The 27,841-nt window shown below is 36.5% G+C and overlaps 1 protein-coding gene across 1 annotated transcript in view; it reads left to right on the forward strand.

Moving 5' to 3' along the window:
* Pak3 (p21 (RAC1) activated kinase 3) overlaps positions 1-27,841 on the forward strand; it is a 124,595-nt gene that overhangs the window by 21,262 nt on the left and 75,492 nt on the right. Inside the window, exon 4 of the mRNA XM_090326616.1 lies at positions 9,831-10,032. Within this exon, the coding sequence (XP_090182742.1) occupies positions 9,858-10,032 (175 nt within the window). The 5' untranslated portion in view covers positions 9,831-9,857. The remainder of the gene's footprint in view (positions 1-9,830; positions 10,033-27,841) is intronic.

The raw sequence follows: 27,841 nt of genomic DNA on the forward strand, positions 1-27,841 counted from the left end.
TCTGGAATGCAAATAAAATTAAGTTTTCACTGAGAACAATGGAATTCACTTGTAAAAATTATTATCAAAGAAACCAACCTCATTTGCTTGGTTGAATGAGAGAGAACATGAATGTATTCTATGTGAGTATGCTTGTATGTATGTCAGCAGTGAGCTATCTCTTGCATAATCTAAGATTGAAACTAGGCAGCTGTAAAAAGAGCCAGTGACTCCCTTGCTTGTCCGGCTGCTTTTGCATATTTCCTGCCTAACAAGTAGCTCAGCTACTCCTGATCAAATGATCTTAGAAATGGCTTCCCTCCATTACACATTGTAATGCTATCTCCCTGGCGAGGCTCTTTGAAACAGCACACCCTTGTCTCTGATAGCAGCGTTCTCTTGATGAGTGCCCAGAAGAAGCAAGCCCCAAAACAAGTTCATCTAAGAAATGGCACAACCAGCCAACACAGCCTTTTGAAGTTCTGTCAGTAAACCACCCAGTCTTGGGCCTTTGGATGGGAAAAGCAATTGAAATCAGTAAGTACCAGCCTGCAGTAGGTTTTGTGTGTTTACTTAGATATATGTTATATTGACATAGTGTGTGGTTGAAAGAGAATTGGCCTGAGTCCAGAAGTTTAAGATGTTCCAATCTCACTTCTTTAACTTATTTTCAGACCCCAGGTAGATCACTTAATACATTTTGTAAATTTCTTGTGTGAGAAATGGAGATGGTAATCCCTTCTTTTTGATATTGATGTCAATCAAATAAGAGCAAAGCATGGAATTTCTTTAGCTTTTACAGAGGCATGTATTTTAAAAATGAGACGTTTGTAACTAGATGTTAGCTGACTTTTAAATGAGGCTCAGTTGTTTTGCAATTAGACTAGTGCTGATTTTCAAAGAATTTTCTTAGCTCACATCTGCTGTAACTAGGCATGTAGGCTTATGTAACATGATTTTTAAAATGTAGTTATAACTAAACCAAATGCATGGATTGCATAGGGCTCTGTTTAATCACCTCAGATATAATGCCTATTGTGAAGAAGATATTGTACTATGTAGCTTGAAAGTACACAGTTTCTCACCTTTAAAGGGCTTATGATGTAGTGAGAGAAATGACATGCCTAATAATTATGTGCAATTTGAGAAGATGATGAAAATACTAAGTGGAGTCATATCTGACGAGCTATAGGGAAGGATTTTCCTTTGCCCACTTACTTCGGGAGTAATGTGTACTCTTAGAGCTTTGGGGGAAAAAATTAACTCAGTTGTCCTTTCTGTAAAATACCCACTTGACATCATAGCTTCTTTTGGAAATTAGTATTTGAGGAAGTGTCTAGAAATATTAAAATTCAGGTTGATGTATTTTTATTTTTATTACCTTTAAATGTTTGTACAAAATAGTATGTGAATACAATGCATCAGTGTCACCCTTTTAACATGCTCACGCATCCTTCCCAACCTACTCATTCCCTCACTTCCTTAATTTTGTAGGGTATGTATTGAATTCTTGACTCAATCTCCCCACTTCTCTTCATCTGTCCCCAAAATTGCTGTATCAATGCAGAACAATTCACAATATTTCTTTGAACCTTAAAGTATTATTCCTTTAGTAAAGAATTAGATGATTCTTCTTTCCTTCCTTTTTTATTGTTTTTTTACGGCAATTTTTGAAATGTCTTCTTAGATTATTCATCACAATCGACTGAGCTGGGTGGTTCATTGTTAGGAATGAATCCAAGAAAAAGTATATTTGGTGTCAACATAGGCTAGCAGAGCATGGTTTGTTTCCCGGTGAAGTCTATACCTGAAAACAAACCATCCTGAAAAGATGTCCTTTAAGACACAAGAAACTCAGAAGAATGCCAGTGGTTTAAAGCTACATTCTCTTGTGCCACCATCAATATACAGTTCAGTATAGATATTATTTTTCTAGTAGAGGTAGAAACCTGGTCCTCCTATACAAGCAGCATCTCAGTGTTCACACCATTGTCTAGGGAGCGATGAGTTGACATTAACTTTCTATTTACTTAGAACTTCCAAGTATAAAAGCTATCATTAAATTTTAATTCTAATCTAAATAGCTAATTCTTGTTACCACCACCACTCCTGTCAAAAACATAATTTCTAGATGCTCGAAATTAGCAATATTAGTAAGTTCACTATGAGTATTTTCTCTACCCTATATGCCAGTCCTATGTGAGTTCCCCCAGTTTGAGATGAAAAGAATAATAAGCAATGATGCTGTGTTCATGAACTTGTGGTAACAATTATGTGTTGCTCCTGGCTTTAGAGCTTTCACCTCTGGATTCATTAGATGGTGATAGTGGCTGTGCATTTTGCTCGTGTGGGGTTTTGTTTTTGAAAACAAGGCATTCATTAGTTTTTTACTCAAAAATAGGTTTTGAAAGCACATAAAATAATACAGACATGTATTTGTTTCTGTCTGTGTTTCTGATTGTATGAGATCTGATGAAAATATTTATTTCATTTGCTTATGGCTTAATAAATGGCCTTGCAAGTTGTAGGACCAGAATTTCCAGATTCTTGTTTTGGGCATATGTAAAGCATCTGTGGCTAATGGGCAGAATAGGCAATTTTGGTTGCATTCTTTTTAACACATACCATGCTAGAAATTTTGGTCACATTAACTGGAATATGGTTGATTACCTATCTTTCCCCTTCTTTTCTGAGCTATGAAAACCCATGACTTGGGGTTTTTTGTGCATATGGAGCATTCTCTGAGTATTTAGTTTGACACTGGTTGAGAGAATATATTTTGAAGGACTAGAAGAATAATGGCAATTGTTTATCATTCCTATTTCTTTCATTTCCATTTGTCATACACCTTTTATTTAGTACTGGAGATTGAACCCAGGTCCTTCTGTATGTTAGGCAAGTGCTCTATTATTTAAGCCCTACCGTCCACCTGTTTATTTGTATTTGGGAGCTGGCCTAGAACTTGAGTTATTCATACTTCTAATAAAAGTTTTCCTCTATAATACTTTGCAGTAAAATTCTATGTTAAAAAGCAAGTCAGTGAAAGAGACATAGTATATGTGTGTGTCTATGTTCATTTATTCACTTGTGTACATATGTCCTCACACTTGTACATGAGGCTTGGTGGAGAGAGAAAAGAAAGGTGGAAAGAAAGAGGGAGTTTTTGGAGCAGGGAATGTGGCTTAGTGGTAAAGAGCTTTCCTAGCATGCATGGAGACCTGAGTTTGATTCTTCAGTACCACTAAAACAGAAAACACCAGAAATGGTGCTGTGGCTCAAGTGGGAGAGTACTAGCTTTGAGCAAAAAAAGCTAAGAGACAGTGCCCCAGCCCTGAGTTTAAGTTGAAGGACTGGCAAAAAAAAAGAAGGAGGAGGAGGAGTTTTGTAGTGCTCTGGAAAAGGTATGTTTAGGCTTCTTGGTTACCATGAAAAAAAGAGTTGTTTTTTTTATATGAATATGAATTTCAAGTGTAATTACAAAGCATTCATAACCTACATTAAGTCCCAAGAGTTCAATCAAAACTATCTAACAAAAACAATTCAAATTCTCTCCAGTTTTCTCTAAAGAAAACTAATACCTAAACATGAATCAATTTGTTAACAGATATTAATTGCTGCTGGGCGTGAATTAGCATTAGCTGTTTCTCCATGCTCCTAAGAGCCTCGTTCTAGGAGGGAAAGAATTGTCCTGTGTAAGATCTAATGTGCTCCTCACTTGCAAGAGTCCCTTCTGATGTAGAAGTGAACAACAGTTAAACTTTAAAGATAAACAGTTTTTTGATTAAGTTGATAGAGAATAATGGCTCTTTTGTACAGTTCTTGAAATAGAGCCTTCAGCTATTCCAAACAAAATAGTGTCTTTCAAGATCTTGGAAAATAATGACATCATATGCAGATTGAACCAGTGATCCATTAACAGTGTACTTTGTGAAAAAGTTATCTCCAAAAAAATGTTTTGGCTTAGGAAGCTGGTATCATTTACAATCATAACAAATCCCTTTTTCCTACATTTGTGGAAGAATAAAAACTACCTTCCACTCAGGGAAACAAATGCATTAACATCAAGGCTTCCTTAAAAATTCCTGTCTTTTCTTCATTGGTCCAAAAGTGAGCTTTGAAGAATTAATTTGAAAGTAGGCTAAAGATAACAACAAATTCTTGCACTTACACTTCTGTCACAAAATCAGGATTTGCTGCAGTGAATACAAGATGATTATTATTGGTTATGTTTTGAAAAGCAGACTAAAAATTGAGGTAAAATCAGATCAGGATAATTCAAGTAAAACTAAATCGTAAGTGGCTAAGTAAACAGATGATTAGATTTGACTTATGCTTTACTATGTTTTCAGTGTAGAACAAGACATAGGTTCTTTATTCTCATTACCATGTCAATAAAAATATTACAGTTCTTCTTAGGACATGGATAGAATTAAAACTATTCCAGTTTGGTGGAAGTAAAAAGATTGGTCTTATAAGTTAGGTTCTTGGCACACTGGCTACAATACTCATCATAAGGCGAGTATGTTATTGAAATTTGTGCTATTGATTACTAGTGAAACACAAAAACAGAATTATTTTTATAGTCCAAGTAGCTCTTTCTTCTTAACCTAAACCATACATGGTAAGATGATATCAAGGGCAAGCAGGTAGCCTAAAAAGAAGCAGGATATCTACTACATTGTCTCTCCGGTTAGAGTGTAATTAGGGAGGAAAAGGGCCACTGTGCTGTGAGACACACCTATTTATCAAAAACAAAGGAGCACATAGTATTTTAAATTATGTAGTTGCCCTGGAATCACTGTTGTCCCAGACTCTCACTTGCTTGATTATGCAGGATCAACATTGTTTTAAAGAGGTCATACATGTTTCTTTGACATCTGTCAGGTTAAAAGACTATGTCATCAGAAAATTTATATCATCTGGAAAATGATGGCTCTTTATCCCTGTGAGACACATTTCATTTCCTGAAATCTATTTTCTGTGTATTTCTATTGAAATGCTCCATTCCTTTCCAATAATTTTTATGCTTAATTTTTACCAGGATAGATTCTGAGATTTGCATAATAATCACCTCATATTTAAACATTAATATTGAATGGCAGAAAAGTTAATCTGGTGGCAAATTCTTCTCAGCAGCTAAAATGAAATAGAATGTCACAGACTGGTAACATTGATCTTAATAAACCAATTTTTGTCTTTTACAAGAATGGCAACTATAGAAGGAGCAAAAATCAAAATGTGAAAGAGAATGTAGAATTAATGTGGGTTTCATATTGTTGATAAAATACTTATTCTGTTGATACTTATGCATATACTTTATGATGTCATATTTACTATTGATGTCATATATACTATTGATGTCACAATTACTTTTTCATTGTACTTCATGTTCTAACCTTACCTATATAGGAAAATATAAGGCTGATCAACTTGTGGGCAGAATAAACAAAATATTTGTTCTTGAATGCTTTTACCAGTGAAACACTTTAGAGATTCAGTTTATTTTACTTTATTAAGAAATTACTAGACATGACAAAGAAAAAGGATAGATCTATTCAACTTGACATCAAGCCATTCATTGCTACGTAGCAGGCACTCAAAGAGAAGAAGATATTAATTAATGCTAACTTAGTGTTGAAAATTAGAGAAGCCAGCACAGTGGCTCACGCCTGTAATCCTAGCTACTCAGAAGGCTGAGAACTGAGGATCAAGGTTCAAAGCCAGCCTGGGCACAAAAGGACCTAAGACTCTTATCTCCAAATAACCTCCAGAAAATGGGAAGTGGAGCTTCACTCATGGGTAGGGCGGTAGCCTTGAGCTGAAGAGCTCAGTGACAGTGCCCAGGACACACAAAAAAGAAAAATAAAAACTTAGAGAATTTAGAACATAGCAAAACTTAAATTTTATTGGTATGTATTAATTATTCAAGAAAAAGGTTTTCATAAAGATAATTTCATATATGTAATTTAATTTTGTCGTACTCATTCCCCCCGTTACTCTCCTCCTACCCTCCCCACTCTTACTGGTCTTCCTCTTCTCTAATACCCCCCCTTCTAATTTGTGTCATTTTGTTTATATAGAGAGAGTGTTTATGAGAAAGAGCATGCAATATTTATCTTTCTGAGTCTAGCTTGTTTTTCTTAACGTGATGATTTCCAGTTCTATCCATTTCCTACAAACAACATGATTTCACCAAATATAGCAGTGTTTTTATGTAACATAATTTAACATGCAGTTCATTATGGAAAATAAACACATAGTAACCATTAACATACTAAAAAGTATCATACTAGATCATTTCTTATTTCGATAGTTAATGAGGATCTGACCCTTGTTTTTAGTTATTAGTGTTGTACTTAGATTTGCTAATAATAAATGTTGTTAGAGTAAAGTGATATGCTCAGTGATATTTAGCTATTTCTCATGTTCCTAAATACTTGGCAAATTAGCAGAGAATTCTTTGCAATGAGATTTGACTTTCCTTGTAATTAAACTAAGGATTCACTTGGAAGGTAGCCTTACTAGTAGATTTGTGCTGAAAAGTGTCCTGGTGTAAGATGAAATCTTGAGTTGGAGCATGTAAATACTTGGAGACAAAAAACTTCCTTGAGGAGTCAGTGCTTTTCCAGTTTACCTCCATTTCTCAATGAAATGAAACCCAAATATACCAGACTTTGGCAAAGGACACTAAAGAATAATGAAAATAAAAGTGACTAAATCCCTAAAATCCAGACTGAATCTTTTTTGTTCAATTTCATTTTCGGGATATTGTATAGAGGGGTTAGTTACATTCACAAGGTAGTAGGTGCATTACTTCTCACACATTGATACCACTTCTCCTGTTTTCGTCCCCATTTCCATCCCCCCACCCCCTGCCTCTGACTGCATCTTACAGGCTGGTTACCTCTGTCATTTCCCTTGTTTCTTTTTACAGGTCATAAAATATAACAGAGAATAAGGGCTCTGGACCTCACCTTTGTTCATAGAGACATTCAACCCACATTTATCTTTCACCTGCTTGGGAGAGAAGATGTTCTACTGTTTTCCCTAACAGGACATGCCATCTCTGTTGAAACTGCAGACCTCTGGAGTGGTTACTTGATTTATTACCTTAAAAGCAGCACAAAACATGTTACATAGTAGCTGAGTGTGATGGCTCATGACTGTAATCCTAGCTACTCAGGAGGCTGAAATCTGAGGATCAAGGTTCAAAGCCAGCCCAGGCACAAAAGGACCTAAGAATCTTTTCTCCAATTAACCTCTAGAAAACAGGAAGTGGGTACTTGGCCCAAGGGTAGGGCAGTAGAGCTCAGGGACAGTGCCCAGGCCAAGTTCAAGCCCCCTGAACCACAAAAAAAAATTAAATTGCAATCCTCTGCTAGTAGAGTCCTAAATGCATACTAATTATTACAAATGAGGGAAACCATTGAGCCTATGTTCTTTTGGGTCTGGCTTACTTAATATTTTTCTCCAAGTCTTTCTATTTCCTTACAAATGGGGCGATGTCATTCTTTCTGATGGCAGCATAGAATTCCATTGTGTATAAGTACCACATCTTTTTGATCCAATCATCTACTGAGGGGCACCTGGGTTGGTTCCATACGTTTCCTATGGTAAATAGTACTCCAATGAACATCATTGTGCTAGTGGATTTAGTATATTCTTGTTTCTGAATGTTCAGGTAAATGCCAAGTAGTAGAATTGCTGGGTCATAGGGGAGCTCTATGTTTAGTCTTTTCAAGAACCGCCATACTGCTTTCCATAGTGGTTAATGAGTTTGCACTCCACCAACAGTGTAGTATTGATCCCTCCTGGCCACATCCCCTCTAGCATCTGTTGTTATTAGATTTCTTGATCCTGGCCCTTCTAACTGGAGTGAGGTGGAATCTTAGAGTTGTTTTTATTTGCATTTCTTTTATGGCCAGAGATGTCATGCATTTCTTCATGTGGCTATGAGCCATTTTTATTTCCTTTTCAGAGAAGTCTCTCTTTAAGTCTTTAGCCCATCTTTTTTTTCCAATCCTAGGGCTTGAGCGCAGGGCTTGAGCACCATCCTTGAGCTTTCCTCAAGGCCAGTGCTCTACCACTTGAACCATAACACCACTTCTGGCTTTTATCAGTGTATGTGGTTCCGAGGAATCAAACCCAGGTCATCGTGCATGCTTGGCAAGCACTCTACCACTAGGCCAAACTCTTGGCCCCAAGCCCATCTTTTAATGGCATGGTTGTTTCTTTGAAGATTTGTTTTGGAAAGATTCAATTTTTTGAGCTATTGATATAGTTTAGATATGAGGCCTTTGTTAGTGAAGATCTTCTCCCACTCTGTGGGCTTTCTAGTTAGTTTGCTAGCTATGTCCTTTGCCATAGACAAGCTCTGCAGTTTAATGCAGTCCCACTTATCTAGACTTTCTTTAATTTGTTGTGTTTCTAGGTCTTTTTTAAAGAAAGTTTTGACCTTGTCAAGGAGACCTAGTGTATCTTTTATTCCTTCTTATAAAGTTTAAGGATATCTGCTTTTACCTCGAGGTCTTTGATCCATTTGGAATTAATCTTGGTGCAGGGTGACATTGAAGGATCCAACTTTGGTTTTCTGCAGGTGCTTAACCAATTCTGCCAGCTCCCCTTGTTGATGAGACTGTCTTTCCTCCATTCTATTTTTTGGCTCCCTTATCAAAGAATAGGTGGCCATAGGTCTGTGGGTTGATTTCTGGATCTTCAGTTCTATTCCATTGGTCCTCAGGCCTGTTCTTGTGCCAGTACCAACCTGTTTTCGTTACCATAGCTCTGTAATAGAGTCTAAAGTTTGGTATTGAAATTCCTCCTGTGCTGTTCTTTCTGTTAAGGATTTTTTTGCTGTATGGGGTCTTTCATTATTCCATATGAAATTTTTAATTGCTTTTTCTATTTCCTTAAAGAATGACATTGGGATATTGATGGATATTATAGGATGAAACTAAAGGCTCTCTAGGATATGGAAACAAAGGCTTTATCTTGTGTGATTGTTGTTCTTAATGTGCTATTTATTTCTCTTCACTTTTTTACCCTTATTATTAATCTCATATTGTTAATGTATCTTACTTTGTTACCTGGTATATTATATATACGTTTATTTGTTTATTTGAAATAGGAAAGGGAAGGGAAGAAAATAGGATGATTAGAAGGGGTAGGTCGAAGGAAATGGGGGAAAAACATGAGAAGGAGTATCAATGTGTGAGAAGTAATGCACCTACTACCTGGCAAATGCAACTGTAACCTCTCTATACATTAACCCAACAATGAAAAATATTTTTTTAAACAAAGAGTGGATCCCCTGGTCACTCTCCACTTCGTCCTACTATAGGTGTTTTCCTAGAGCAGGTTTAATTTTATATTGACAAATAAAAGACATAGCCTTATTCATTTAAAATGGACTCTGTATTCATAAAGAGATATACAGAGAACAAAAAAGAATCAATATGCAAGCTAATGTCCATTCTAAATTCTGAGGAGTTTGTGTGCCCTTGAACATTATGATCACCAGTATATAATTTTAAAGATGATTTTAAATTATTGAGAGATTGTATATGTAGAACACAAAGTAAAATGATGTCATTATAGGAAAAAATCAAAGGACCCTAAAAGTCTGCATATATATGTACAAAAATAAATCGTTTTTGCCTTCACTTTCCTCTTTTTACAGGTGCATTGTTAATCTTTGAGGAGACAAATCCCTTCCCTCTAGAAGGGGAAAAAACCTTCAATATTATCCATATAGAACCTGAGAAAACATGAAACCAAGATGTCACAATTGCCATATTTACTAGATTTCTCTCAGGTTTGACCTTCCTTAATTTCTGTTTTCTTTTCTTTAGGAGCTGTGAACTCAGCTGTAACTGAAAATGTCTGACAGTCTGGATAATGAAGAAAAACCTCCAGCTCCCCCAATGAGGATGAATAGCAACAATCGGGATTCTTCAGCACTTAACCACAGCACCAAACCACTTCCCATGGCCCCAGAAGAGAAGAACAAGAAAGCCAGGCTTCGTTCTATCTTCCCAGGAGGAGGGGATAAAAGTAAAGTATCAGTGGCTGGGTATTGAAAAGGGGCTAGGTTTTTTTCACTGTTATTTTTCTTTCTTTTGTAGTCATTTCTTTAGCACTGAATGTTCAGGTCTTGCCTGACCTTTACATCTACGTCCTCAGAGGTTGCCTTTTGTCAGAGGTATCATGATAGAAAATACACATATGTTATGTTTGCCTTTCCCATAAGATTGAATTCATAGCAAGAGTACTGTCTTGAGTATATAAGCAGTAACTTTCTTTGTGATATAGAGTAGAAGTTAAAGCTATCTCTTCCTAATTACAAGTTACAACTTTCAGAATTTAAATATAAGTGTATTTACTTCTGTGTACTTTTTTGGTAACTAAAGATTGTGAATTACATATATAGGAGTCTGTCCATTTTGACACAATATAGTCTGCTTGTCTTTCTGTCCATATCACAAGATGGGAAGAAACAAAGTCACTTCTTTCCATTCTTACTCTGCCAATTAACTCGTACAAAATTGGTCCTACATGCACTAAACATCAACGTGTGTCATCATTTACTCATATGGTATTCCTAATATAACTTGCTACTTCAATATATGTTAACATGTAGGGATGCTTGTAGGTCTGAATTATGTAAAAAGTACCATAAAGTGGAAATGTGTGTTCTATAGATGTGACTGTTGAATAGAATAAGGGAAGAGCCTGTGCAAGGGATATTGGCACCAGAGAAAGTAGTGCAAGGGCAAGAAATTAGACATCTCTAGAAAAGGGATGTTTAATTTGCTTCTTCAAAGTAAAACGTGGGTTTGTAGTTATTTATATGATGATAACAGGCTTGCAATTTGTGTAATAAAGAAAGCTGAAATTTTCATTAGTGCCAGTATCCCCTCTTGTACAACTCCCTTATAATCTGTGGACAGAAAAAAAATGGACATGACATTGAACCTCTGGATTGAAGATAAGTAAAACATTAGTAAAGCATTTCTCCTGCAAAGGCTCTATGACCATACCTAAGGAATTATTTTTAATTTTTTGCCAGTCCTGGGCCATGAACTCAGGGCCTGAGCACTGCCCTTGGACTTTCTCAAGGCTGGAGCTCTACCACTTGAGCCACAGCACCACTTGTGGCTTTTTTCTATGTTTGTGGTACCAAGGAATTGATCCTGGGTCTTTGTGCATGCTAGGCAAGCACTCTGCCACTAGGCCAAACTCCCGACCCGATACATAAGGAATTTTAAAACAAAAACATGTTTGCTACCACTGATGTGGATCTTAAAAATATTTTTCTTGAAGCAATGAATGGTTTGAAAATTAAAGAGTTTAGCATGATCTAGACGCCAAATCTTCTGCAATGATTATGCCAAGGAAGGACTTTATGTGTTATATTTATATTAGCTGTGGAAATTATTGAGGCTGCAATCCTTTTTGGTGCTACTGAAATCAGTGTTGGGAGCCTTTAAAGATATTTTATTCATTGCCAGGAGTTTGACCTAGTGATAATGTGCTTGCCTAGAATGCATGATTCCGCGGTAGCACAAACAGAAAAAGCCGGGAGTAGTGCTGTGGCTCAACTAGTAGGGTTCTAGCCTTGAGAAATCATAAGGGCAGTTCCCAGGTACTGAACTCAAGCCCAGGACTGGCAAAAAATCCTACTTTCCCACTTTCCCTTTGGAAGAACAAGAGGCAACTGGCACTGATATGAAATCAGAAAAATCTGATAGGCTAAGCTTTCAGTTTTGTGTCATTACTTCAAAATCTGATAGGCGAAACTCAGTTTTGTGTCATTACTTCAAATGCCCTCAAGAGAAATCTATTTCTGCTCTTGAGAAAACTATATTCAAATCTGCCCCCAGAGAAAAGGTTGAGTTTTGTTTCCAATGTTCTTATGTTCAAAGTGAACAAATTTGATACCTCCCCCCCTCTCTGTCTCTCTGTCTCTCTGTCTCTCTGTCTCTCTGTCTGTCTGTCTGTCTGTCTGTCTCTCTCCCTCTCTCTCTCTCTCTCTCTCTCTCTCTCTCTCTCTCTCTCTCTCTCTCTCTCTCTCTCTCTCTCTCTCTCTCTCTCTCTCTCTCTCTCCCCACGCACTCAGGGGACTCAGGGCCTGGGTGCTGTTCTTGAGCAGTATTCTCAGGCTAGTGCTCTAAACCTTTGAGCCCTCAGCACTACTTCCAGCTTTCTAGAAGTAAATTGGAGATAAGTCTTATAGACTTTTGTGCCTGGGTTGGCTTTGAACCTCAATCTTCAGATCTCAGATTCCTCAGTAGCTCAGTATTACGGACATAAGCCACTGGTGCCTGGCTATTACTTCTCTCTTTAAGGAATGGTGTGAACAGTGCTTTCTGGGAGAAATACAAGACTCCTTCAAAGAAAGAAAAATCTTTCATACAAAGTCTTGCAGATTCTTCACCATTCATTTCATGCCTGACATGCCTTTCCAATATCCATCCTAGTGTAACCATTGTCTTTATTGCCAAGCATATCCTCGAGCATTTAGATCTTTGAGGATTTAGATCAGCATTTGGTCCAGCTATCCAAGAAGACATGTTAAATGAAAGTACAGCTGTATTAGTAAAGAAAAAAAATCTCACAAAGCTTCCTGTGTATGAAATTCTTACTGCACAGGATTCCTATACGATCACTAACTAATCTTATATTCTTAATAAAAGGGACATTATGGGGCCGGGAGTTTAGCCTAGTGGTAGAGTGCTTGCCTAGCATGCATGAAGACCTGGGTTCAATTCCTCGGTACCACAGACATAGAAAAAAAGCCAGAAATGTTGCTATGGCTCAAGGGGTAGAGCTCTAGCCTTGAGAAAGCCCAAGGACAGTGCCCAGGCCCTGGGTTCAAGGCCCGGGACTGGAAAAAATAAATAAAAAAAATAAATAAAAGTAGTTGAACAGAGTCTACCAATATTGTAACCTGGAAAATATAGCTAGAGATGGTAAAATATCTTTCCATGGTCTCTCTCAAAACCAAAAAATCTTTTTTACCAAGAAGAACCTGTGAAGGCTAACTTTTGATATAGGAATAGTCATTAGCTAAAGCTGAATCTGAATCTGATCACACTAAGTAATGTGATACTGTAGGATGATCCTCATGAAGCTTCCAGTACCCCAGATCTGATTATCATAAGAAAAATTAGATTTGGGGTTGTGCAATGGCTATACTTATAAACAGAGACAAATTTTTCAGACAAGATTTTTAATCTCTCTGTGAAAATAATGGAAATTTTACCTTTATAAATGTTCCCTGTTTATAGCTTGAGTGGTTCCATAAAACGAATTCCATAAAGAAGTGTTACAATTACTTCAAAAACAATCACACTGGGCAGAAATCATCAAGGGAACTTAAGTCATCAAGTTCCATTCACTACCATTGTTAGACAGCTTTACCAGCTACTTTCAAACAAATCCTAAATGATAGCTTTTATTCTATAAAGAGAGCTATAAGAATTTTTCAAAAGATCATATTTGGAAGAAAGTGGTATCAGAAAAGCCTAAATCATGGAGTTAGTATCATTTAAATACCCTTACTGGATAGCTGATAATTTGCTTTCAGACAAAGCTTGAATGATTTAAACAAACGGTGTAGCAAATTACCTAAATATCTTACAAAATGACTTGGGAAGACAGAATTTACCTTCAGAAAGGCCCAAGGTACTTGAGTTCATTTACTGCATAGTGCTATCGCTATGTGCAAGATGCTAGACTTCAAGACTGGATTTCATTGACTATGAGAGCAAAGATATCCATGATTTGAAGTAACAGTTCATCTCTGACACTGTTTCTGTTTCCTTCCTTTTCCATGACCATAACTAACTGATAGCTACATCCTGATCACCCCTGGAAATCAGTTCAGCATTTAAATGGAAACTGGAGAGCTCATCATTTTTACTATTTTAAACTATGTAAACTATCACTACTCTTTTTAGGTAATCCACTGTTGTTTTATTGCATGTAAAATATTTATGAGTGCTTTCAAATGTTCACTTGTGATCTCATTTATTCAGCCCTTTTTTCCTACTCCTAAATTTATGATTTCCTCAGATAAAATTTGCTATCTTGGGATTTGTTCATGAGTGAGGAAGGATTAGTGGTTTCACTGTCCCTGTCTCTTGTTAATTGCTGGAGTTATATAACATCTCATCTTAATGGACACAGTACTAGATTTAGGTTCGGATAGCCTGGTTCATATCTAGACTTAGCACTATTGATTGTGATATTGGGCCATAAATTTGAGCCTCAGATTTAGCACCAGTTAAACCAAGATGGTAATACCTGACCTACCTCGTGCGATATTTGTAATAATGAAATATAAATAACTAGAGTACAATGAAAGAAAAAATTAAGAAATGTTAGATGTTTGTGGACTATCATTAAGACAACGCTACCAGATTAATTTTTTTCAATAGTTCTTTTTCCGGTTACATTTAAATTACTTTTGTGCCAAAAATGTAGAGAATAAAGCATATAGAAGTAAGTGAAAAGAACTCCTAATTATAAATCTCTTAAACAATGTTAACATTTTAGTAGGTTTCTTTCTGTACTCTTTCTATGGCTACATATGCACATGTATTCTTTTTTACGTAGATTATAACATATTGAGCTTTGTGTTCTGCTTTTCTGTGCAACATTTTATGGGGATATTTTCCTTCATTTAAAGTCTTCATTTGTTACTTTTGGTGGTGTGCATCATTTCATCCTGTGGTGGCATCATGGTTTATTTAACCATTTTTGGCCTTTTGATATTTGGGATCCTTTCCTAATTTTTGTCATTATAAACAGTGTCACAGTTTATTTCATTAGTTAAAAGAAAATATTTGCTTTGGTGATAGTAAAGGACTTTTTAAAGACCTTTCAACATTTATGTTTACTTACAAAAATGAGAATCTTGTTGCTGCTTTCTAAGAGTCACTTTAGTAACTGTATTTCATTGACCAAATGGAACGTCAAGATATAGGTAGAATAAAAGTAATAAGTAGTAGATGAAATTTCAGTAGTGAGGATCTATCTTTGCTAGAAACTCTTCCAGGAGCTGGATCTTAGAAGTAGAACAATGTAGAAGAGACAATTCAGGGCCGGGAGTTTGGCCTAGTGGTTAAAGTGCTTGCCTAGCATGCATGAAGACCCGGGTTCGATTCCTCGGTACCACATACATAGAAAAAAGCCGGAAGTGGTGCTGAGGCTCAAGTGGTAGAGCTCTAGCCTTGAGAAAGTCCAAGGACAGTGCTCAGGCTCTGAGCTCAAGCCCAGGACTGGCAAAAAAAAAAGAGACAATTCAACTCCCTTTGATGATACTTATAAAAATTTTCTCAGGATTTACATAAGGAAAAGGACTCATGAACAAGTGTTCTGATTATATTGTAAGGACCTTATGAAGCATGAGACTGATTCGGCTTCTCTTCTATTGAATAATACAAAGCTTGGAGTCATGTGACCCATGCCTAGCAACTATGATGGGAATCCATATATGTCTATGTATATGTATATTCTTCATATTTGCTTTTGTTGATGTTCCATTTATGCTACTATTGTTTAAACGTTTTCTCCTTTACTTTTTAATCTGCCTTGCATATATTAGCATAGTTTGTATTTTGTAATGTTTTTATAAGCCACCTGATACCCATTTGGAAACAAAATGGAGAATAAGTGCATGCATGAGTAAGCACATTAATGAACACATATATATAGAAAACCAAAATCTGAAAGTCAATAGACAAATAGATGCAGCCAGGATTTTGAAAATAGCATAGTGCCTCCAAAAGCAATTTTTTTCTTTTTAAAAATATTTTGCTATCTTTAAGTAATTGTACTATTACCATTCAACAAAGCAGCTTATGTCACCTCCTTCAACGTTCTCATCCCTCCCTTCCAACACACCCCTTCCTTCACTTTTCTTAAATTCCATAGGATGTGCATTGAATTTTTGACTACTTTCTCCCTGCCTTCTTCTCACCAAATAATAATGTGATTAAGATAATACAGAGAAGATGTTGAGCCAAAAGCAAATATTTTTAAAGACTTGAAACTTGGAAGAACATATAGGAAAGAATTAGGTGAGGTTGAATTTGGAAATGACATGTTCTATGTGCTGTCTATGTCTCATATGCTCACATGTTTTGTGTCTGTGCTTCTCTTCAGTATTAGGTTTTTGTCTAGAGGTCATGAAATATTGTGTGAAATGTGATAGGCTATGTCATTAGAGAGTTCAATTCATATACATTATATTTGTGAGGAATCCAGAGATATTTGGGAGGTAGGATGCTACAGTAGTAAGAAGGGAATAGTTGCATATAAATCAAAATAACAAAAAAAGGGTTTGATTGCTATGTAATGACATTAGTTATGGCAAGCAGTATGTCAGGAATTGTACCCATATTGAGTGTTAATTCCTGTAGTTACTGTACATTGCTCCCTTTTTACCCATGATGTGGTATATGCTGCAAACATTAAAATAAAGAGCCTAAACCCTCTGTCCTCATAGATAGTAAAGGGCAGAAGACAGAAACCTCCCAAGTCTCTCTGACTCCAGATTAGATTCTTGTTCTCCTATACTCTAATTACTACTAGATTGCTTGGTCAGTCATATTTCTAACATCAGGAGCCACTTGTGGCTTTCATTTTTTCTTAAAAAGTTTATAATGTGCTTGAAATATATATGAATTTCAGAAAAGGATACCTTTTTCATTGTCCCATAGAGAAAGAAAGTAAACCTTTCCGTGTATTTTGCAACAAATGCAGAGACAGTAATATTGGCAATAGCGATGTGCCCCTGTTTTGGGGGTTAGTTTATCATGTGGTATCTGTACATCCTAGGCTTACATCTTGCTAGGTTTGGAAAAGTGAGGATTTCAGGGGAAGTGTTCATAAGTGTGAAAAAGGTCTTAGTGCTATATAGCTTGTTTTTGTATTGAATATGTATCGTTCTAATTCCTAGAGTGTGTTATTTACTATATATCATATACCAGAAGAAAGCACTGTTGTGCATCAATTACATTAAAGAAAAACCAGCCATGATTTATAGTTATGTTATTCATGTTTCTATCAATGCACATTAGAAATTTTTATTTAATTAATGCACAATAAAATGTACTTAGTGTAATACCATATGCAATCTTTCTTTGGTAATGGTGAAGGCCTTTTAGGGTTTTGCATAGTTTTTGACTGTCATTTGCCAATTATGTGTGGGCAAGTCCATTAATGGAGGGTTCTTTTATCCAAAAAAAACTGATGTCAGATTCAGCTGCATTCTGAATTATGTTTGTATTCCAAATTATGCTTGTTCCTATAAAGGGAGCTAATACATCTCAGCAAAGAGTGCTCATTAGAGATCACTGACCTATTCTTGGAGCTTCTGGGGTCTATGCTATCCCTCAGGAGAGAGCTTCCCCTCTAATCCTTCACTCCTAGAAATCTGTTGTTGAAAGGGAAAGAAAGTATTCTTTGTCTACAAGGCTCGTACTTCTATTTCAAGGCCAATAAACATGGTAATTTGGCCAAAATATATGGCCTACTAAAACCACCAGATAATCAAATTATAGAGAAGTGTAGAATATAGTAATATGGAATGTATACAATAAAGAGAGGCAGTAGTGTTTCCAAGGAATATTATGCAGTAGGGAAAATGTAGTGGATGTGGATAGAAACAAAGAGTGTTATATCAAACATTAAAATGATGCGTGCAAGGAAAGAAAATTTGCCAGTAAACTTTCTTCCTTAAAAAAATGATAAAAAAGAAAAGAAAATGATGACTTTTCCCCTCTCAGACTTGAACCCTTTATCACAAGTATCTAGAAAGTACCATGTGTCATCCTTGCCTCATCTTTGAAATTGACATACCTGTAATTTGTACATAAATGAGAGTAGAACAAGTACGCGTTGCCTGGAAAAAATAAGCAAAAAACAACTTGATAATTATTTTCCAGAATGATCATTATTACTGAATGTTTTTGAAGATGATACTACTGCAGGTGATGGATGTGTACAGGTGTATGTGGAGTGTGACTAATGGGGCTATCACTTCCTGTCCTTCATTTCAGCATCCTCACAAAACATCCACCCCATGAATTTGGCTTGGCAATGCTCTTACAGAATCAGCACTAAGTTATCATCTGATCATACTGTTTTTCCTAACCATTGAAGATCATGCAGGAAGAAATAAGGTGTAGTATTCTATCTGAGGAGATAGAACTAGACATTGAAGAAGTAGATAGACTAATTAGATGCTGTGAATTACTAAGAGTGAAGAGTGAAATTTTCTAGGTTCTTAATTGGATCTCTCAAGACGTTAACAAGTTCTACCTGAAGGACAGCATAATAGATCTTCCCACAATAGGCCTTTCATACAATGTTAATGATATTTATTAATGGGATAAAAAAGATATGCAAGAAAGTGAATTCTAAAATGGCTTACTTTAATTTTTTATTGGTGGTTACATGCCAAAGACATTACTCATGTGATGAAAGTACCATGTTTAAAAAGTTGCAGATTACTTAATATTTCTGAAAACATAGACATCTTAATTAGTATACTGTAATCGAGGTTATATATTTGAGGAAGGATGTTATTGCGATATTATAGTATTTAAAGTACTTTTCATATCTGTTGATTTCTAAGCCTCCTGTGATAGAAGTAGGACAGAGATGCTCACTGAATCCCAAAAGGTTGCCCTGCAACTTAATAATAAAGCAAAGCAAATCTAGAATTTATATCCCCCAACTCCTAGTGCAATGAATGACAAATACTATACTGCTTACCAGAAGATAAAAGTAATTTATCTTGTTTTGAAAAAAAATGGAATATGTCTAAATAGTGTTTTTAAAGAAGTAGGCAAAAATTGCTGATAGATCAGAAATTAGCAAAGCAATCATTTCTTTGGCTTTACAAGATTTTCCTCTTGAGAGCCCAACATGTGAACAGGAAATAACTGATCCTTATATAAAATATATGGGGAAAGGAAAGGATAAGGAAACAAAAGACACATAATGAGTGATTGTTGTCCTTAATGTACTATGTTATCTCTCATCTCTTTTGCCATCCCTTGGTTATCTCATATTATTACAATATTTCACTTTGTTATCTGATATATTTTATATGTGCTTAATTGGTTATTTGAAAATGGATAGGGAAGGGGGGAAATCAAGATGAGCGGGGGGGAGTGTGGGAGGGCAATGGAGACCATGTCATGGCAAAGGGTATCAATGTTTGTGAAGTTATGCACCTTCTATCTGGTGAATATAATGTAAGCCTTCTGTTAATCACAATAAAAAAGAACAACGATCACACAAGGAAAGAAATATATATAGGGAAAATTGATTTTTTTCATATTTTTGGTAGACTTTCCCCTGTATAAGAGACAGCATGCAGCTCATAGATCCAGGAGTTATGACATTCACATGTATCCCTTCTCATCCTTTTTATGTCCCCTAGAAAGATGTTTATGTACAGATCAGACATGTCAGAGATTAAAATAGAGGCAGAAATCATTTCCTCAGCGTCTATTGACTTCATGAGGAACATTTACTTCTCCGACAACAACTATTGGACTAGTATTTCTACAGAAGAACTTTTCTAGATACTTAACCATAGCCAAGAACAAGGAAGGCTTAGGAAGGAACTGAGTTGTGAAAGTGTTCTCTGTGAGCTCCAAATCAGGACTAAACAGAATATTTTAAAAATAAAATGGCAAAGAACTCCTAAATTTAATTCACTTTTCTGGTACGGAGAAACTAGGACTATTACATTCTTACAAAGATAGCATTTTGTAGCCAGATGTGATGACTCATGCCTCTAATCCTAGCTGCTCAGGAGGCTGAGATCTGAGGATCACGGTTCAAAGCTAGCCCAAGCACTAAGGAACTTGAGGCTCTTATCTGCAATTAATCACTAGAAAATGGGAAGTGCAGGTGTGGCTCAAGGGGTAGGATGGTAGCCCTTAAGTTGTAGCCTTGACCTGACGAGCTCAGGGACAGTGCCTAGGCCCAGTTCAAACCCCATGACCCCCCCCAAAAAAGATAGCATTTTGTAAAATATCTTTGTGAAGCAATGACTGATAGTCTGTTAGTGACAAAAATCAAAAGCATTGAGAATATCTACTACTCAGCTTAAATAACCAAGTTCACTAGGAAAAATCTGTTGGGAAAAATGAAGATTGTTATCCACAGAATGTCTTTAAAAATACTTTTTTTAATATCCTTCCAGGTCCTTCACAAAATGAAACAGGCTATAACAGTTGTTTTACTATTGTAGATAATCCAACTATCCCCCATGTCTATACCAGTAAAGGGCTGTAACAGTTGTTTTACTATTGTAGATAATTCAACTATCCCCCATGCCTATACCAGAAAAGGTCTTCTATTTGCACATATTCTTTGGCTTCAGGAATATATAAAAAGATGTGATTACAGCATTCACCTAGGCAGAATAAGTATGGCCAGAGGGAAAGGAGGAGGAGAGTTTAAGAGGCCGAACTAGAGATATGGGATAAGAGTACCTCTTAGGAAAGCCTGCAACACCAGCAACTCCAGCACAAATCTTCTAGTCATTCTTCACATTGAAGGACATCTTGGAACACCACTAGATACAACCAGCCAATACATAGATCTGACTTGTCTGCTAACTGAATACAGGTCAAATTTATTAGCAGGCATAATTAAATCTGGAACAAGTTTTTAAATTAGTTTATACTCTTCATCTTACTGTCTGCTTTTGGTGTGCCTAGATCTGTGATGAATTTTATGTAGAATACTCCATAGAAGGCAAAGTTCCTTCTCCTCAGGATGGTGATCCAGTTGTAGAAGAAACAATACTCATATGGTTAATAGGAAACATCTGTGTATGTGTGTGCTTGTGCACGCGCTCGCACACCCCCCCACACACAAACATGCTTTATAGGAAATATCCAGTGAAATATGTTAGAAGTAATGGCTGTACTGAAAGTGGGCATATCCTCTCCATTCCATACTCCATCTTCATTTTTCACATCCTAAGTTAAATAATCATCATGAACTCTGCCCCCACCACAGGATGTGGGCCTTAGAGGGACATAAGACGCTTGTCTTCTGGGAAACTTCTTTTGTTTTGTTTTCTTTTTTGTGCCAGTCTTGGGGCATGAACTCAGAGTCTGGGTATTATTCTTGAGCTTTTTCACTCAAGGCTGGTTCTCTACCACTTGAACCACAGCTATCCTTCTGGTTTTCTGGTGGTTAATTTGAGATAAGTGTCGGACAGACTTTTCTGCCTGGGCTGGCTTTGAACTGCAATCCTTAGTTATCAGCTTCCTCAGTTGTTAGGATTCCAGGTATGAGCCACTGACATTCAGCCAGGGACACTTCTATAATGTTATTCACCTGCTCAGTTTTTTTCTAACATATTCTTCACAACTGTCTTCAATTTTGGCTTTCTCCCTTTTTTGATTTCCAAGATGATTCTCTGTTTACCCTTGTCTTCTCACACTTGTACTTTTCTACTTATTCATTTTTCACATCTCATTTTTCATATCTTCCCTGTTCAAGTTCTAACTATCCACCACAGGGTTCTGTGATTTTATTTCCTTTGGCATGCATTTATAATGGAACACTTACAATTTATCATTTTATTTACTTTGGTCCGGATGTATTGCTTGTTATTTCTTATTTGCATAGCATATTTTCACATTTGCTTTACAAGTTTAAAATATTAAGTTCAATGTACATTTTCTAACTGACTTACTGACTGATTGCAAAGAGAAGGAGCTGAGACAGTGTTTCCTAGAGGTCGTGTTGTGAAATGCTTCCCTCAGACAACTATCCAGGCTTTGTTTGTTTCCTTGGAAAAATGAGTTCTACATCTAAAAACATGCTTGATATTTTGCCTTAAACTTTCTGTATTAATGTAAATGCTGCTTTTTAATTATGCCATATTTTACCGTAAAATTCTGCATGCTTTCAATTGCTTTTACAAATGGTTATGATTTGTGCTTTTAAACCAGATTTGTGTATGAAAGGTTCTCTAAGGCTATCCCCTGTCATTTCTTTCCTTTATCTGCATGCATTTTCAAAGACCTAGAAAATGTTCTAAAATGATTGGGGATATGACCATATGACATCTGATGGCACAACAAAATATCTAGGAATTTTAGGGGAAGGTGACAAGGGGAATTCCTACAACAAGGAAGATACGTGACAGTTCTCTAAAATGCTACCAAAAACCAAACACAGCACCATCCAGGAATTTCATTTAGGGGAGAATTGGATTCTTTGTACACTTTGAACCTTGACCAGTTAAACTGTCAATGTATTCCTTGAGCTTCAAAGTGGCACTAGGCAAGAGATGTATCTGAATGAATATAAATAATTTCCCATTGTTGGAGAAAATCATCAGTACAACCAATCACTTCAACTACAAACTAACTAAAACATTACCCCATCATCCTAACCTCATTGGTGGACCAGGATAACTCTCTCCTCATTCCTTATTTGTTATAGCAAATAAGCATGACTTCTCTCCAAACATTGGGACTCATTTCATATAATATAACTCACTCTTTCATCTATTTAATTGTTCATTTGCTTACTCATTAAATATTGAGCCTGGAAATATGCTAGAATACAGAGAGGAATAAATCCCAGTACTTGCCTTTAAAAGATGTAGAGCCTAGTAAGAGACACAGTAACATTATGTATGATTAGACTTTCATATGTTAAGAACAAATCAGAGGTGATAACTGAAGAGGGACATATTTTCATGGTTGAAAGGAGGGACACTTAGGGAAGGCAAGTTGGAAAACAAGCAAATAGAGCCAGGCATATAAGAATGTGTAGAATCTCAAGTAAAAAGCACAACATTTTCATTTTCAAGGTAGTAGGCATGATAGAGTGTTAGGGGGAATAGAACTACAAGAAGTTTAGAATAGCTAGTGTAAAACTTGGGCGATGGGAGGAAGATGATGCTATGCAGGAGTGGTGCAAGAGAGAAAAGTGCAGCAAGTTTAGTGTAGAAGTGAAGAAATTTCATGGCCGCATTTGACAGGATAATGTCATATAGAACAATTTCAAAGGGAGCTCAAAAAATGAGAGTTTCCAGGAGAGTAGCTTCAGAACCATGTATCATAAGAGTCTAGGCCAGAAGAGAGATTAAAAATTGACTGCAGTTAGAGAACTCCAGGGAATGATGCTTTAGTTGTGATCAAAGAACAGGTAATAGAGGAGTAGAGATAGGAAGAATTAGAAGACTAGTGGAATAGGAGGCTGAGCTCAGAGCATGAGAAAACAGGGTCAAATATTTCAGAAAAATGGTTTTTCTGGAACATGAATGATATAGAGCAGTCATGGTTCTCTACTCCAGCCATATGTCTTCTACAGAATTAAAAAAGTCTGTTTAGTTTGCAGGAATTCTGACATAGGCTGTTCTGGGTAGATCCTTGAGGTCTGGTTGAGAACAATGAATTTTAAAAAATGGCTTAGACAGTAGATCATGGAAGCTGAAGAGAGCTGAAAATTTAATAAAGTTCAGGAGCCCTAAGGTAAAGCTATAAAGGCAGGGTCCATTTATGCTTTCTGTTTCACAGAGTGCTTAAGGGATAGTGTATAGGAAGACTGAGTCTTCACTGGATTCAGATGTATGGATAGAACAAAGTAACAGTAATCTCAAAATTAGAGGATTCTGTGCCAAATACAGAAGCACTAATTGCAAAAAAAAAAAGTTTAGAGTTTAATGAGGGGAGAGCTCAGTTCTTGTTTCCCCTATGTATAAAGGTTTGGCATACAGAATATTGAGGAACTTCTGCCAGGATCACTTGGTAGTGGTTGCCCTTGTTTAGTAGCAAGATTTAAAGTTGTTCTTACTTCCACAAATGGAGTAATGGAGGAACTTTAATAGTTAAAGGTTCTAAGATGTACCTCAAACTAACCTTCCAAATTTCTAGTAATATGGGTCTGGAAGTTCTCCTTTAAAACTTTTCCCCACATTAGACTGATGCATAGTGAAGTTTGAGAAGTGAAGAGAGCATTTAGTGAAGAGGCTGAAGTTATTTTAAATGAAATAAGCTCTAACCACTAGAAGAAATTCACAATTTTGAGATGGGATGTAAAGGCGAATGTAGATTACAAGATGGTAAAATAGATAACAGCTATCCGTGTGGGAGACCCTGAAGAGAATATTTGGCCAAAGAGTTACAAACTGAATTCACACATACTCACAGGTTTATAAGGCCATATGTTTGCACTTTGTTGTACAGGAAGAATTTGGTGATCTTGTTCTTGCTTCCTGCAAATAGTAACCTAGATAGAGTGAATCAGATTGAAACTTAGCCACGACTCAATTGAGCTGAGATTTAATATAAATGATCAATGCTCATAGAATTTTCTGGGGAATATAAAGACACTTTAGTATTAAAAAAAAAGTAAGACACAAACCAGCTTTCATGTAGCCTCCATTGGTCACTAAACATTTACTAAAACTAGAACTCAGATCTGTTTTAAGTGCCAGTAATTAATATGTTAGGTATTAAAAGTTTAGGTTCCGGCCTGGAGTATGGCCTAGTGGTAGTGTGCTTGCCTAGCATGCATGAAGCACCGGTTTTGATTTCCTGGAACCACATACATAGAAAAGGTGATGCTGTGGCTCAAGTAGCTGAGTGCTACCCTTGAGCAAAAAGTGTCTAAGGACAGTGGCCAGGCCCTGAGTTCAAGCCTTAGGACTGGAAAAAAAAAGTTTAGGCTCTGGAGACATAGTAAGAACCTAACTCTGACTATGCCAGCTGTGTAATGATGGGTATATGGTTTTACTTGCCCACGTCTCACTTTTCTCATCTATAAAATAATAATAATAATAATAATAATAATAAGACCTATCTCAGAAGACTATTGTGGAAATTGAGGAAAGAAAAATACTAGAAATATTTTGAGCATGTAAAGGATGGGTATTGAGTGTGCAGGCTCAAGGCATGTACTGGGCAAATCAAGAACAAATATGATGCAGTTTTTGCTTTTACAGTATCAAATTTAAGCAAGAGAGATAGGTATTTAAAAAGAAATAATACTTGATCCTTGTAAGTGTTCAGATAGGTTTTACATAGAGTAGTTGAATCAAACATGAAAGGAGAGACATTTAATTTGTCCAGCAAATGCAGGGCATTCCCAAGGTAGGGGAAATATGAGAGTGAATCTTCAAAAATAAGGATTGGGCTGGGGTTATAACTCAGTGGTACAGCATGAGCCTAGCATACCTGAGGCCATTGATTTGATTCCCCACATTGTAAAAAGAAAGGGAATGGAGATAGGAAGAAAATGAGGAAGAAGAGAATGCAGGATACTATGGGGAATAATTCACACAGAGTTAGAACAGGAGGTAAATTACAAGTACAACTTTCCAAGCTTAGGCCTAATAGGTAGGAAAGCTTTGAGGTAAGCCTGCCCAAGGCTGGCTTTGAACTGTGATGATCCTCACATTTCAGCCTTAAGAGTAGCTAGGATTACAGGCATAAACCACCAGTTTCTAGCTATATAATTTGTAAAAGACTCAAGTATGTACGCTAATATGAAATAATAAAAATTACTTTAAAAGAGTCAAGTAAATGGTCATAGGAACATTAAAACTTTTTTAGACGTCCTTTTATAAGATCATTTTTATTGTGGCTGTCTATTGGCAAGGGAATCATAATCTCTTCATTGCTTAAAGTCTTCCAAAGGAGTAGTCCTTATCCTTCTAATCTGGATGGCTGGCAGTATTATTGTACTGAAATAGGGGACACAGGAGGAGGAGCAAGTTTGTGCTTCATTGACTGTTATGCTTGGCTCTGAAAGAAGGTAAGAGACTGAGAATCAAGTGGTCTTCTAGGGAAACACGTTTAGTTCAGTTCTGTGCATAATTAAGCTCAAGTGGAATGTTTGTATCTATGTCAATATGCTAATATGCAATTAATGCTAATGGAGGTGCTGAAGTGTTTATTGACTGGCAATAGAGGCTATGAGTACAACTGATAGAATTATTAGGGTTCTAAATTAAAATAGGAAATTCTGAACCTCTGAGAGTACATGAAAAATTATATACATGTTAGCTGGCATGGTGGCTCATGCCTGTATTCCTAGCTACTCAGGAGGCTATGATCTGGGGATCATACTTCAAAGCCAGCATACACACTAAGAAGTCCATGAGATTCTTATCTCCAACTAATCACCAGAAAACCAGAAGTGGGGCTTTGGCTCAAGGGGTAGTCTTGAGTTGAAGAACTCAGGGACAACATCCAGGCCCAGAGTTCAAGCCCCATCACAGACAAAAAATAATTGCATACATATGTATATTACAATTTTATAGATGACAGAACTTCTGAAGCTACCTTCTGATATTCAAAATGGACTTTGGGGCCCTAAAGATCACCAAGAACTTATTAGTATAAAGTGAATGAATCTGCTTGGTCAACACTTCTCACCAGACTTGAATCCTTCCAAAGCCCTAGGGGGGGAGTTCTAGAATGTTTTTTCTTTTCTTTCTTTTTCTTTTTGGTGGATCATAGGGCTTGAGCTTAGCCTGGACACTGTCCCTGAGCTCTTCAGTCAAGGCTACCACCCTACCCTTGAGCCAAGCCCCACTTCCCATTTTCTAGAGATTAACTGGAGATAAGAGTCTCAGGTCCTTTTGTGCCAGGGCTGGCTTTGAGCCTTGATCCTCAGATCTCAGCCTCCTGAGTAGCTAGGATTACAGGCATGAGCTACTGTGCCCGGCTTAGAAATTTTATGTGTAATTTTATATTGTTTTTAATTAAAAGAATGACTTTCTCTTATGGTAGATAAAGGTCTTAGTTGCTCAATATATGCATCCATCCCTGTCAACCACAGATTAGGAAATTACCTAACAGGAATCTGGAAGCAGATTCAATCAGAAGGAAGGAGGAGGGAAAACAATTTTAGAAGGACAAAGATTATACTAGGCGAGACAAAAAAAACCGCAATGGCAAAGACATGATTGTCTTCTGGAAAAGGAGAAATTCAGACCAAGGAAGTAGAAAGAGAGGCAGTTAGCCATGTCCAGTAGGTATGGGAGATCAGAAAAGTAGAAAAGTACAACTAAGATCATACCAATGACTAGAACATCTTGAGAATGATACATCAGAAGGCTGACTTCTTTTTGCCTTTCTGGACAAGATAAGATGACGATTTTATAAGTGGTCAAATGATCACTGCAGTACATTAACAGAGCAATTAGAACTACCAACAGAAAGCTCTAAAAGTAGTCTATTAAGTCTATTTTCACTAACAAAGGAAACGTAATCTGTGCCAATGTAATCTGTGCCAATGATAAATTAAGATGATATATGCATGTATCTTGATGAATTGTGTCCTAAATATGTCTGGTGACCATGCAAAATGACATTAATTCTTGGCTCTCAACCTTTCTTTTCTTGTACCAAAAAGTCATGATTTGAATGTCTGTATTTCTGCCCTTTTTCTCTACACTCTCACAGGGAGTATGGAATAATGCATGAGATAGTGTGGAAAGACAAAAGCCCTAGAATGACATTTTAATATGAAAGATTTTGCATTTAAAATGTATCCTGGGTATCTTACAAAACTAGTAATCTGTGTATGGCTAATTGAGTATTATGTGTAATTCAAACCAAAGAAACAACTAGCTTCAACTGGGGTAATCCAAGTTCATTCTGGCTTGCCCAGTATTAGGAAGGTGAGTAATTTTTCATGTTAACTATAGTCTGATCAGAGATACATGCTCAAATACATGATATGTTTTTTTATGGAAGCTACTAGTTGTCCTTTGGTAATTCCAAACAGGATGATCTTTGCTTACATAATAAAAGATGGCTACAATATGGGTACTTTCCTCCAGGAAAATACTTAT

Source organism: Megascapheus bottae, chromosome X (genome assembly GCF_031878675.1).
Source record: "Megascapheus bottae isolate mThoBot1 chromosome X, mThoBot2.hap1, whole genome shotgun sequence".
NCBI lineage: Eukaryota > Metazoa > Chordata > Mammalia > Rodentia > Geomyidae > Megascapheus > Megascapheus bottae.